Below are 13540 nucleotides of genomic sequence, written 5' to 3'. Positions count from 1 at the left end.
CAATAGTATCTGGTAGTGAGTTTCAGCTAGCCTGACCAGTTAAGTGTACCCCAACTTACTAATGTCATAACCTGTATCTAAAAGGTGTCATGGAAGATATAAATTAAAAGCTAATAACATACTGATCATTAATATTATTGTATGGTGTATGTAATGATGACAAATTCAAAATTACAAACATATTGGGCATTACATTATCAAGGTGTGTCTGTCAGGCTGGGTGAGGTTACCCCACCCTAGACAAAGGAATGAGGTTCTGCCAACTTGAAGTTACTGGTACCTTAATAGACAATGGGAATGTCTCTGTATGGTGCAAGAGATCAGACTAGACTATCACAATAACCTATTCTGCCCTTAAAGTCTATATAAGAATCTCAGTAAGTCTCTTCCTCATCCATTGCTCAGCTTAACCTAAATGATTTCTTTCAATCAGTGGAGCTGGAGATAGCAAAATCAGGGTGTGATGCGGGGGGAGAATGTAAAACCATTTTGGCACCTGAGATAATCTTACCTCATGATGCCTTGTCATAAATAATAAAGGGAAGGGTAAACCCCTTTGAAATCCCTCCTGGCCAGGGGAAAGCTCCTCTCACCTGTAAAGGGTTAAGAAGCTAAAGGTAACCTCGCTGGCACCTGACCAAAATGACCAATGAGGAGACAAGATACTTTCAAAAGCTGGGAGGAGGGAGAGAAACAAAGGGTTTGTGGGTCTGTCTGTAGTCGTCTTGGCCAGGGACAGAACAGGAATGGAGTCTTAGAACTTTTAGTAAGTAATCTAGCTAGGTATGTGTTAGATTATGATTTCTTTAAATGGCTGAGAAAAGAATTGTGCTGAATAGAATAACTATTTCTGTCTGTGTATCTTTTTTGTAACTTAAGGTTTTGCCTAGAGGGGTTCTCTATGTTTTTGAATCTAATTACCCTGTAAGATATATACCATCCTGATTTTACAGGGGGGATTTCTTTATTTCTATTTACTTCTATTTTTTATTAAAAGTCTTCTTGTACAACACTGAATGCTTTTTCATTGTTCTCAGATCCAAGGGTTTGGGTCTGTGGTCACCTATGCAAATTGGTGAGGCTTTTTATCCAACATTTCCCAGGAAAGGGGGGGTGCAAGTGTTGGGAGGATTGTTCATTGTTCTTAAGATCCAAGGGTCTGGGTCTGTAGTCACCTAGGCAAATTGGTGAGGCTTTTTACCAAACCTTGTCCAGGAAGTGGGGTGCAAGGTTTTGGGAAGTATTTTGGGGGGAAGGACGCGTCCAAACAGCTCTTCCCCAGTAACCAGTATTAGTTTGGTGGTGGTAGCGGCCATTCCAAGGATAACGGGGGTAATATTTTGTACCTTGGGGAAGTTTTGACCTAAGCTGGTAAAGATAAGCTTAGGAGGTTTTTCATGCAGGTCCCCACATCTGTACCCTAGAGTTCAGAGTGGGGGAGGAACCTTGACATGGTGGCACAGTGGTGGGATTAACCTGAAATCATTTTGAGATCCAGTTGAGATTTTTTGAACTAGAAATACAGATTTTAAAAAGGAATTTTTAGGAAGTCCAGAAGGCAGCTTTGAAACTGAAAGCAGCTTGGTTTCTCTCTGCTTTGTGGCCAAGCAGAGACAAAAGGGGATTATCTTGTGAATTGCAGGTTTTCTTTGCCTAGAGGCAGGGTACTTAACTCCTGCAGGGAAATTCACAGTCCTCCAACCCAGAGGTTTTTTTTTCTTTTCTTCCTAAAAGTAAATAGGGGGTGTGTGCTCTACCCATTTGCCTGGAGACAAAAGTGGCAGGGTTTTTTTAGGATTTTGATTTTTTTTTTGTTTTACAAGGAGCACAGGGTTGAAAAGAAATTTTTTTTTTTCTTTGGGCTGGGTAAGCAGTTTTCCAAGTAGTTGGAGGTTTTTTGCTTTAATTTGGGCCCAGAGCAGAGACAAGGGAATTGTCTTTTACTGTAGGCTGACAATCACTATCAGAGAATAGGTATTCTATTCCAGCACAGCAAAATTTTACAGCCAAGTTTTGTTTGTTTATTTCTGAACCTCGGGTGTAAAGTTAGTTAAAAACAGAGAGGTTAGAATGGGCAAATCCTCAGCTCGACTACAGCTGGAATTAGCCAAATTTCAGGCTGAGGAAAAACAAAGGGAACATGAAAGACAGATAGAACTCATGCGGCTGAAGGAGGAGGAGAAGGAAAAAGAGAGGAAGCATGTGGAGGAGATGGAGAGGATAAAGGCCCAGCAGAATATACCAACAAACCCTAGCAATCCTTCTCCAGGTACCACTTCCCATCCCAGAAAGTTCCCCACCTACAAGGCAGGTGATGATACTGAGGCCTTCTTAGAAAACTTCGAAAGGGCCTGCCTTGGGTACAACATCTCTACTGACCAATACATGGTAGAGCTGAGGCCGCAGCTCAGTGGACCCTTAGCTGAGGTGGCAGCTGAAATGCCTAAAGAACACATGAACAAGTATGAACTGTTTAAATCCAAGGCGAGAGTCAGAATGGGGATAACACCCGAGCAGTCTCGTCGGAGGTTCAGAGCCCTAAGGTGGAAACCAGACATGTCATTTACCCGACATGCCTACCACATTGTAAAACATTGGGATGCCTGGATATCAGGAGCAAGTGTTGAATCTCCAGTAAATTTGCCCTTCCTAATGCAAATGGAACAATTCTTAGAGGGTGTTCCTGAGGAAATAGAAAGATACATCATAGATGGGAAACCCAAAACTGTAATTGAGGCAGGAGAGATTGGAGCCAGATGGGTGGAGGTGGCAGAGAAGAAGAAAACTGGTCGCAGTTGGAGCGGAGACCAGAAGGGACCACCCCAGACCACACCCTATTACCGGGGGCCGCCCAAAGCCCCACCTACCTCCCAAAGAACCCTCCAGACCCCTTATCGTCCCACCACCCCGTTCTCCAGCAACCCTCCTCGCCCCAGTGACCCGTCAGCTGGACGATGTTTTAAGTGTAACGAGCTGGGGCATGTAAAGGCCAACTGCCCCAAGAACCCCAACAGATTACAGTTCATTGCACCGGAATCACACCAGAGGTCCACAGGCCCAGATACCTCCCAGATACCCTTGGAGCGGAGGGAAACTGTGAGTGTGGGTGGGAAGAAGGTCACCGCGTGGAGGGACACCGGAGCACAAGTGTCAGCTATCCATGCTTCCTTAGTGGACCCCAATTTAATCAACCCAGAGATCCAAGTGACGATTCAACCCTTCAAGTCCAACTCTTTCAATTTGCCTACAGCCAAGTTGCCTGTCCAGTACAAGGGCTGGTCAGGAATGTGGACTTTTGCAGTCTATGATGATTATCCCATCCCCATGCTGTTGGGGGAAGACTTGGCCAATCATGTGAAGCAGGCCAAGAGGGTGGGAATGGTCACCCGCAACCAGGCTAAACAAGCCGTGAGGCCTAGCTCTGTTCCGGAAACTTCTATCAGGACCCAGTCAGAGGTGATGGACCTGGACCCCAGGCCAATGTCTGCAACAGCAGTAGTGGATCCAGTCCCAGAGACCCAGACGGAACCAGTCCCAGAACCGGAACCAGCCGAACAACCAACACCAGACCCCGTGTCAGCACTGAATCCAGTACTTGCAACCTCAACACCAGAGGGCCCCACCGAACCTGAACTGGCAGCAGCCGATAACCCTACACAAGAGGCTCAGCCGGAGCCTGAATCCCAACATAGTGCACCAGCGGAGAGCGGTTCACAGTCAACAGAAACAGCTCCATCCCCTATATCGCTTCCAGAGGGACCAAGCCTAGGTCCACAATCCCATGAGGAACTGATGTCTCCAGCATCAAGGGAACAGTTCCAGACCGAACAGGAAACAGATGAAAGCCTCCAGAGAGCTTGGACGGCGGCACGGAGCAACCCACCGCCTCTCAGCTCTTCTAATCGATCCAGGTTTGTTGTAGAAAGAGGACTTTTATACAAGGAAACTCTTTCTGTGGGACACCAGGAAGACTGGCATCCTCAGAGACAGTTGGTAGTTCCAACTAAATACCGGGCCAAGCTCTTGAGCTTAGCCCATGATCACCCTAGTGGCCATGCTGGGGTGAACAGGACCAAAGACCGTTTGGGGGGGTCATTCCACTGGGAGGGAATGGGCAAGGATGTTTCTACCTATGTCCAGTCTTGTGAGGTGTGCCAAAGAGTGGGAAAACCCCAAGACCAGGTCAAAGCTCCTCTCCAGCCACTCCCCATCATTGAAGTTCCATTTCAGCGAGTAGCTGTGGATATTCTGGGTCCTTTTCCGAAAAAGACACCCAGAGGAAAGCAGTACATACTGACTTTCATGGATTTTGCCACCCGATGGCCGGAAGCAGTAGCTCTAAGCAACACCAGGGCTAAAAGTGTGTGCCAGGCACTAGCAGACATTTTTGCCAGGGTAGGTTGGCCCTCCGACATCCTCACAGATGCAGGGACTAATTTCCTGGCAGGAACTATGAAAAACCTTTGGGAAGCTCATGGGGTAAATCACTTGGTTGCCACTCCTTACCATCATCAAACAAATGGCATGGTGGAGAAGTTTAATGGAACTTTGGGGGCCATGATACGTAAATTCGTAAATGAGCACTCCAATGATTGGGACCTAGTATTGCAGCAGTTGCTCTTTGCCTACAGAGCTGTACCACATCCCAGTTTAGGGTTTTCCCCATTTGAACTTGTATATGGCCGTGAGGTTAAGGGGCCATTGCAGTTGGTGAAGCAGCAATGGGAGGGATTTACACCTTCTCCAGGAACTAACATTCTGGACTTTGTAACCAACCTACAAAACACCCTCCGAACCTCTTTAGCCCTTGCTAGAGAAAACTTACAGGATGCTCAAAAAGAGCAAAAAGCCTGGTATGATAAACATGCCAGAGAGCGTTCCTTCAAAGTAGGAGACCAGGTCATGGTCTTAAAGGCGCTCCAGGCCCATAAAATGGAAGCATCGTGGGAAGGGCCATTCGTGGTCCAGGAGCGCCTGGGAGCTGTTAATTATCTCATAGCATTCCCCACCTCCAACCGAAAGCCTAAGATGTATCATATTAATTCTCTAAAGCCCTTTTATTCCAGAGAATTAAAGGTTTGTCAGTTTACAGCCCAGGGAGGAGACGACGCTGAGTGGCCTGAAGGTGTCTATTACGAAGGGAAATGTGCTGGTGGTGTGGAAGAGGTGAACCTCTCCATGACCCTTGGGCGTATGCAGCGACAGCAGATCCAGGAGCTGTGCACTAGCTACGCGCCAACGTTCTCAGCCACCCCAGGACTGACTGAACGGGCATACCACTCCATTGACACAGGTAATGCTCACCCAATTAGGGTCCACCCTTACCGGGTGTCTCCTCAAGCTAAAACTGCTATAGAACGGGAGATCCAGGATATGTTACAGATGGGTGTAATCCGCCCCTCTGAAAGTGCATGGGCATCTCCAGTGGTTCTAGTTCCCAAACCAGATGGGGAAATACGTTTTTGCGTGGACTACCGTAAGCTAAATGCTGTAACTCGCCCAGACAACTATCCCATGCCACGCACAGATGAACTATTAGAGAAACTGGGAAGGGCCCAGTTCATCTCTACCTTGGACTTAACCAAGGGGTACTGGCAGGTACCGCTAGATGAATCTGCCAAGGAAAGGTCAGCCTTCATCACACATCTCGGGCTGTATGAATTTAATGTACTCTCTTTCGGGCTGCGAAATGCACCCGCCACTTTCCAAAGACTTGTAGATGGTCTCCTAGTGGGATTAGGAGAATATGCAGTCGCCTACCTTGACGATGTGGCCATATTTTCGGATTCCTGGGCAGACCACCTGGAACATCTACAAAAAGTCCTTGAGCGCATAAGGGAGGCAGGACTAACTGTTAAGGCTAAGAAGTGTCAAATAGGCCTAAACAGAGTGACTTACCTTGGACACCAGGTGGGTCAAGGAACTATCAGCCCCCTACAGGCCAAAGTGGATGCTATCCAAAAGTGGCCTGTCCCAAAGTCAAAGAAACAGGTTCAATCCTTCTTAGGCTTGGCCGGTTATTACAGACGATTTGTACCGCACTACAGCCAAATCGCTGCCCCACTGACAGACCTAACCAAAAAGAAACAGCCAAATGCTGTTCAGTGGACCGGAAAGTGTCAGAAGGCCTTTAACAAGCTTAAAGCGACACTCATGTCTGACCCTGTACTAAGGTCCCCAGACTTTGACAAACCGTTCCTAATAACCACAGATGCATCCGACCATGGTGTGGGAGCAGTTTTAATGCAGAAAGGACCTGATCAAGAATTCCACCCTGTAGTGTTTCTCAGCAAAAAACTGTCTGAGAGGGAAAGCAACTGGTCAGTCACTGAAAAAGAATGTTATGCCATTGTCTACGCTCTGGAAAAGCTACGCCCATATGTTTGGGGACGGCGTTTCCACCTGCAAACCGACCATGCTGCACTAAAGTGGCTTCACACCGTCAAAGAAACTAACAAAAAACTTCTTCGGTGGAGTTTAGCTCTCCAAGATTTTGATTTCGACATCCAACACATCTCAGGAGCTTCTAACAAAGTGGCTGATGCACTCTCCCGTGAAAGTTTCCCAGAATCAACTGGTTAAAATCGTCCTTGAGATGTGGAAAATATTGTTAGTCCTTATGTACTTGGTAGTATATTTAGAGATGCATGTGTCTTATTAACTCTGTTTTCCTAGAGCTCCAGGAAGAAATCCCAGCCAGTGTTTCACCCTAGCTGAGATTTGGGGGGCGTGTCATAAATAATAAAGGGAAGGGTAAACCCCTTTGAAATCCCTCCTGGCCAGGGGAAAGCTCCTCTCACCTGTAAAGGGTTAAGAAGCTAAAGGTAACCTCGCTGGCACCTGACCAAAATGACCAATGAGGAGACAAGATACTTTCAAAAGCTGGGAGGAGGGAGAGAAACAAAGGGTTTGTGGGTCTGTCTGTAGTCGTCTTGGCCAGGGACAGAACAGGAACGGAGTCTTAGAACTTTTAGTAAGTAATCTAGCTAGGTATGTGTTAGATTATGATTTCTTTAAATGGCTGAGAAAAGAATTGTGCTGAATAGAATAACTATTTCTGTCTGTGTATCTTTTTTGTAACTTAAGGTTTTGCCTAGAGGGGTTCTCTATGTTTTTGAATCTAATTACCCTGTAAGATATATACCATCCTGATTTTACAGGGGGGATTTCTTTATTTCTATTTACTTCTATTTTTTATTAAAAGTCTTCTTGTACAACACTGAATGCTTTTTCATTGTTCTCAGATCCAAGGGTTTGGGTCTGTGGTCACCTATGCAAATTGGTGAGGCTTTTTATCCAACATTTCCCAGGAAAGGGGGGGTGCAAGTGTTGGGAGGATTGTTCATTGTTCTTAAGATCCAAGGGTCTGGGTCTGTAGTCACCTAGGCAAATTGGTGAGGCTTTTTACCAAACCTTGTCCAGGAAGTGGGGTGCAAGGTTTTGGGAAGTATTTTGGGGGGAAGGACGCGTCCAAACAGCTCTTCCCCAGTAACCAGTATTAGTTTGGTGGTGGTAGCGGCCATTCCAAGGATAACGGGGGTAATATTTTGTACCTTGGGGAAGTTTTGACCTAAGCTGGTAAAGATAAGCTTAGGAGGTTTTTCATGCAGGTCCCCACATCTGTACCCTAGAGTTCAGAGTGGGGGAGGAACCTTGACATGCCTCTAGTTCAGAGGTGGGAAAACTACAGCCCGTGGGCCACATCCGGCCTGCAGGACTGTCCTGCCTGGCCCTTGAGGTCCTGGCTAGGGAGGCTAGCCCCAGGCCCTCCCCTGCTGTCTCCCCTGCCCCCGTAGTGATGCTGCTGCGCGGGCAAGCGCGGCTGGCTCCGGCTGGGCTGCGAGCTCCTGCTGCTCTGAGAGGCATGGTAAGGGGGTGAGGGTGGGGAGCGGGTTGGATAAGGGGCGGAGAGGCCCAGTGGGCAGTTAGGGGACAGGGAGCAGGGGGCGGTTGGATGGGGCAGAGGTTCTGAGGGGGGCAGTCAAGGGTGGGAAGTCGGAGGGCCAGGATGTTTGGGGAGGCACAGCCTTCCCTACCCAGTTGTCTATAGAGTTTCGCACCCTGATGAGGCTCCCGGCCCAAAAGTTTGCCCACCCTTGCTCTAGCTGCTAGAGTGTCTGTCCAAACTAATGGCCATGTCTGCAAAACTAGCGTTTTTATACAATTCAGGAATTGAACAAGTTAGAAAATATCACACCACTTGCTATAGCTACAGTTGTTTTAACAGTTTCATTATAAATTCCTGTTTTCAGGAGTTTTATAAAACATTCATTAAAATATTTCATACTAAAACATACAAAAACTCAACCTGAAGTCAGTATAAAAATGACCAAGCTTTGTGAAAATGTTGAACTAATTAATTTGTTATGGAAAAAACTTAGCATGCAAACAACATCCTCAAAAAGAAAATGAGTACTTGTGGCACCTTAGAGACTAACATCCTGTTTTGCATAGTCTTGCTCTTCCTCATCTGCCCAGCCCATTTCCCCCCACCCCAGCTGAGCTGATCCACGAATAATCAATAGCACAACCCTTTATTCTATTCCAGTAGTTTCTTGTACATACACCAGGACTGAATGTAAGAGAGAGTAATTGGGTGTAATTCCACTGAAGCCAACAGAGTTGCTTCTCTTTGAACCATGCCTAAATCTTGTTTTGTCTCATTAACAGACATACACTTCGGGGAATTTTTTATTCTGATACTGTACTTAAACATGAACACTTTTGGCAGGTAGTCAATAAAGACCTCATCTATAAAGAGATAAGAAAATTGAGAGGGATTCAAATGTTTTAGGTGCATTCTATGGCTCATCAGATGCATACAGATAAGCAACAAGAGGCATACAATAAAACTATTGTATGATTATCAAAATATGGAATTTGTTATATATGCAATAGTAAATGCATCTTGATTTTAACAGAACTTGTGATTGCATGCCTTTATACACATGTATTGCTTTGTTCAGAAATAAAAATAAATGATGGGGACTATGGCAGCACTGCAGCTTTCTTGAGGGGGACAGCAGCAAATACCTTACTTGTCAGGCATAGAGCCAAATACGAGACACCTCATGTATCACTTCCCTAACTGATGGCTACAGACCATTTAACAATTGCTTCAGTTGCAAAACTTCTCCGCCAGCCAAGGTAATCTGGGTGCAATCCCCAAAGCCTTGTTAAGTAGGAAGAAAAGATCGTAACTAGAGCAACTTACCTGGCTGAAATGCACTCTCTCAGTTCTATCTACTAATGTTAAACAGCTGGATAAAAGCCATCTTATGCTGCACCAACAAAAAGAAGAGTTTGGAGTAACAACCTATCCACCACAATTCAGTGTGAAGAAATAGAACGTTAGGTGGGTTGTTTTTCGATAAATACAAAATTCCTATGAGGTTTTGCACCCTAAGGTTTCTTGGATGTACTCTTAAAAATCTTCAGTCACCTGGAGTTAAGGTTGTCTGGGGATCCTTACACTAGGCTAGCTTCTCTAGAGTATCATATGTATGTATGTATGTATGCAAGTTTTACTACAGACTAAAATTCAAGAGTATAGAGTGCAAAAAAAAAAAGATTCATTATTAAAAATACTACTCCAGTGGTCTAAAATACTGATGGCCAGATATTCTGCTGGTATATTTCCATACTGACTTCAGATGAGGATCTGGACCTGCAGTTTTTAACAGAGTTCATTCTTCTTTTCCTTGTTTTTTGTTTAACACTGAAAACTCCAGACTAACATCATTACTAATTAAAACATATTGACAAATCTCTGTGTGCAGAAGCATTCTTTTTAAAGGGCAGTGATAGATCGTGTTTGAAATTACACTATGTGAACTTTTCTGAAATGGCCAGGCTGGTGTCTAAAGTCAACTGTCACTAACACCACACCAAAACAAAAGACTCAGATCATTCATCTCATTCTTCATAATTTAAAGAATCAAGGATTTGATTGCATATTATAAAAAATCTGCATATTGGAAAAATGGACATATTTATCCTTCTCATAGACTCACCTGCAGTACAAAGCATTAACATTGTTTTGAAATGCAAACTCTACTTATATTTCAATTTTGTTTCCATTTTTCTTCAAATTCTGGAAGATTTTTTAAAGTTACTCTATCCTTTTATGGGTCTGTACTACTCATTTTGGCAGCCTCTGTCACTCTCAATAACCGTCTTAATAACAGTCTTCTTCAGGGTATGTCATGCTGACAACTTCCCTTTGCGGGTGTCAGTAAGAATGCAACAAAAACGAGCGAAAAAAAGTATGTTAGTTTCTTTAAGTCTTTGTTATGTTTTGTTTTTGAAGTAAAAAGAAGCTGAGAAGGGACTTGTCGGTGGTATATTATACAAAACTTACAGCAGGTGGGTTTGCAGTCCAAGCATTTTAAGCAAGAATAAACCAGCAATTAATTATCTACCAAACACTCGCTAACAACTCTAGAGGAAAATGGGGGTGTTTGGAGGAAATTATGACTCAGTCCCTGATACTACCATCAGTCATTTTGCAGGGTACAAAGTACTTGTTCCAATTACTTGCATTTCCTCAGGGTAAATGCCAGCTTGAAATGATATTTCAGTATTTTATCTACCAATGTGAAATGTGTAGCATGTACCTTGAACATTAATGGACCATGTAGGGGAGTTAGCAACCAATGGTCCATAAGAATCTTCAGTATACTGTATATACAGACAAACTATTGACATTCAAACAGCACAGCAGGGCTGCTATATTCATAGAGTTTGATGTTGGGAATTCCATATTAAGAACAAAACAAACCATTTTTAACTGAAGATGCTGAACCAGTATTCCAGCTATGTTTAGCAATCTTCCAAATAAACAATATTATGATGACTGCCAAGACTAATAAGGATAAAAATGAACTGACACTATACCAGTTCCCTGAAATCAGCAGGGGCCATCAGCTTGTTTCCTGGTTACCTCAGAGATTACCTCTCTTATGATTTGTTTGCCGTGAGCCTCATCTGAGGGCTCTTGGTTTAAACACAAAATACATGGAGGCAAGGCATTCTCTGTGATTAGTTACTGACTGCGGTACTTGCTTCACCTGTAGATTTGACAGAGCACTGATCCACTATCATCAAGGTCAGGTTGCCAAGCCTACTAGACATGCAGGAAAAAGACAAGATGTAAGGAATATAATTTGATTAGTCTTCAACTTTATTAGCTTCACTCATCTGGGGACTATCCAGTAATAAATCATACAGTGCAGGTCATTATTCCTTCCTCATTTGTTTCCACCTACTAGAGGACTACTGTCAGCATACCACCTCTCTAAACCTAGTCTCAGCCTGTCTCTGGAACCAAAGAGCCTTCCCCTTATACAAGGGTTAAGGAGGTAGGGAAAGGGAGCTTCTCTTGTTGTACCAGACTTTAAGAATCCCAAACCCTTTCCCCAACTTCATTAGGAGATATCTTCTCCTAAACCCATTTCCAATTCTGGGCATAAGAGGGGCCTCTGTCTGGCAGGACATGCCGTATGTACCTTTCCCCTGGTGCACAGAGGGAAAGGGATTACCCGAGCTCCTCCAGCCAGCTCATGTAATGGCCCACTCCTTTCCTGCTCACGCAACTTGAAAGATGGGGGGAACCCTTAAAGGAGCCTGCTTGACCAGACAACCTCCCTGTCCACCTTTGAGGTTGTGGGGGTTGCATTTGTTCTCCCAGGATTTTCCTGCTGAGAAGTAATGATGGTGGGAACACTATGTATTCCATAGAATTACTGCAATATATACAAATAGGCATAAGAATTACCCCAATAATATATCTGGGGGAAAGACCTAAACTTTCCACGCATAGACAGACACTGGGTAAATATTTGAGAGAAAAGTTATAAAGCAAAGAAAAGGTGAAATCTTGGTCTCAATGAAGTCTTGACTACTCAGATTATCTAATAGAGTATTTAAGCAAATGCTGTTTAAAATACTTAATAAATTCTACAGTACACCCGCCAACATGGCGGAACTTAGTATGAGAGCGAATAAATCGTAGAAGCTGTTCAGAACAAACAAATTCTGGGATGGGAAGGGAGTTATAACTTTGAGGGGAAATATCATCAGTAATTGAAATGATAGAGAAAAAAGATAAGTTTGAAACCTCGTGTGTTCATATCATCAGACATTCTATGTTTGAGGGGTTTCTTAAGTAACTGCTAAGGTGGTAAGCTAGCAATATAGCATGTCAGAAGGAAAATAATTAATTTTCCATGAAGGAATTCACAATGTATCTTACCCTTAGGGACTCTTAAGAGATAGTATTCAGTGGTACAGAAATTAGGACACAGAAGCCCATTAAGATGTGGGATCCATTCCTTAATCTTGTACAAAAAAACAGTCCTACACATCCTTGCTGTTTGGCACTAATTGTAAACACTCATATTCTAAGGTTTACTATGCATATGCTTTCAAAGGTTTATTTAAAAGAATTCCTAAATTAAGCACTCTGAGATTAAGTGCTTTGAGATCTACTGATAGAAAAAGCATAATATAAGAGCTAGGTATTTAATAAGAATAATAAAAAGTCAAGACATGAAAATAAATTAAAGTTCTCAAACCAACATTAACTGCTCCACATTGTGTGCTTATGTGGTGTATTTTTAGGCTGTTAATGTTGATCTCACTATATAAGTGAGCCGACTGATTCTTATTCAGCCCTGCATGGGAGCAAAGTCCATGGACACAGTGGGTCTTGTGTGGCTTCAAGATTTCAGGATACCACACTAATTCCACTGCATCCAGGGCATGCTCGGTACTTTGGGAAGCAGTGGTCCACGGTGACTTCCTGCACTCTGTGGCAGAGGAGAAGTTTGAGGGTGGAGTGAGCTGGGAGAGGCGCTGGAAGATATGTGACTCTGCATATGTATCAGCCACTTCCCTGCAGGGCAAAGAAGTGCATTTGCCTCTGAGTGTACTTAAATCATTAACCAACTTTTCTGCCACTCTGCAGAACAGAGTAGATAATACTTCCCTGTCACTTATCCTCCATTGATCTTCTGAGCACACAGCCTGTCTACCCGGTCCATGCACTGCCCATATTGAAGCAGTCCACAATGAGTCTGAGCTAACACTTCTATAAGGCAATACTTCCCTTCATTGATTACAAAACCTAGCTTGGACTATTAAAGCTCCAACTCTGTCAGCCCAAATCAACGTATTCTTCTACACTTTGGACAATTGTCCTGAACCAATTTACTATTGAGTTCAGACAGATGGGAACATTGGAGAGGACTTTAAAACCCAACAAATTGGCAACTCATATCTTGGGGACAAGTTAGTTGAAACACTGCCCAAATATATATATGGGAGGAGATACATTAAAAATAGAATGGAAAGGGAATGTCTTAAAATGGTAGGAGATTTGAAGATCTCAGGTGTTTTGTGACTGTATATATTGAATTAAGTTTATTTTCAAAACTGGCTTCCTAATTTCCACCTGAAAAATTCACAAGCACATCCATTGCTCGCATACTTTTTGATGACCGCCATCTTGGCCAATCTACTAGGGACAAAAGCAGGGCCC

At 43.8% G+C, this 13540-nt stretch overlaps 1 protein-coding gene across 1 annotated transcript in view; it reads left to right on the top strand.

Annotated features, from left to right (window-relative positions):
* Positions 1-3142: 3142 nt before the first annotated feature.
* Positions 3143-13540, top strand: part of LOC311516760 (uncharacterized protein) — a gene marked incomplete at its 3' end in the record, with an annotated part of 138910 nt that continues 128512 nt past the window's right edge. The window contains exons 1-2 of the mRNA XM_084621100.1: positions 3143-3911; positions 5067-5407. Of these exons, the coding sequence (XP_084477226.1) occupies positions 3286-3911; positions 5067-5407 (967 nt within the window). The 5' untranslated portion in view covers positions 3143-3285. The remainder of the gene's footprint in view (positions 3912-5066; positions 5408-13540) is intronic.

Source organism: Lepidochelys olivacea (genome assembly GCF_965140295.1).
Source record: "Lepidochelys olivacea isolate rLepOli2 genome assembly, chromosome: 2".
NCBI classification, from domain to species: Eukaryota; Metazoa; Chordata; order Testudines; family Cheloniidae; genus Lepidochelys; species Lepidochelys olivacea.
Note: the sequence above shows the minus strand (reverse complement) of the source record. Positions and strands in the feature narration are given on the sequence as shown.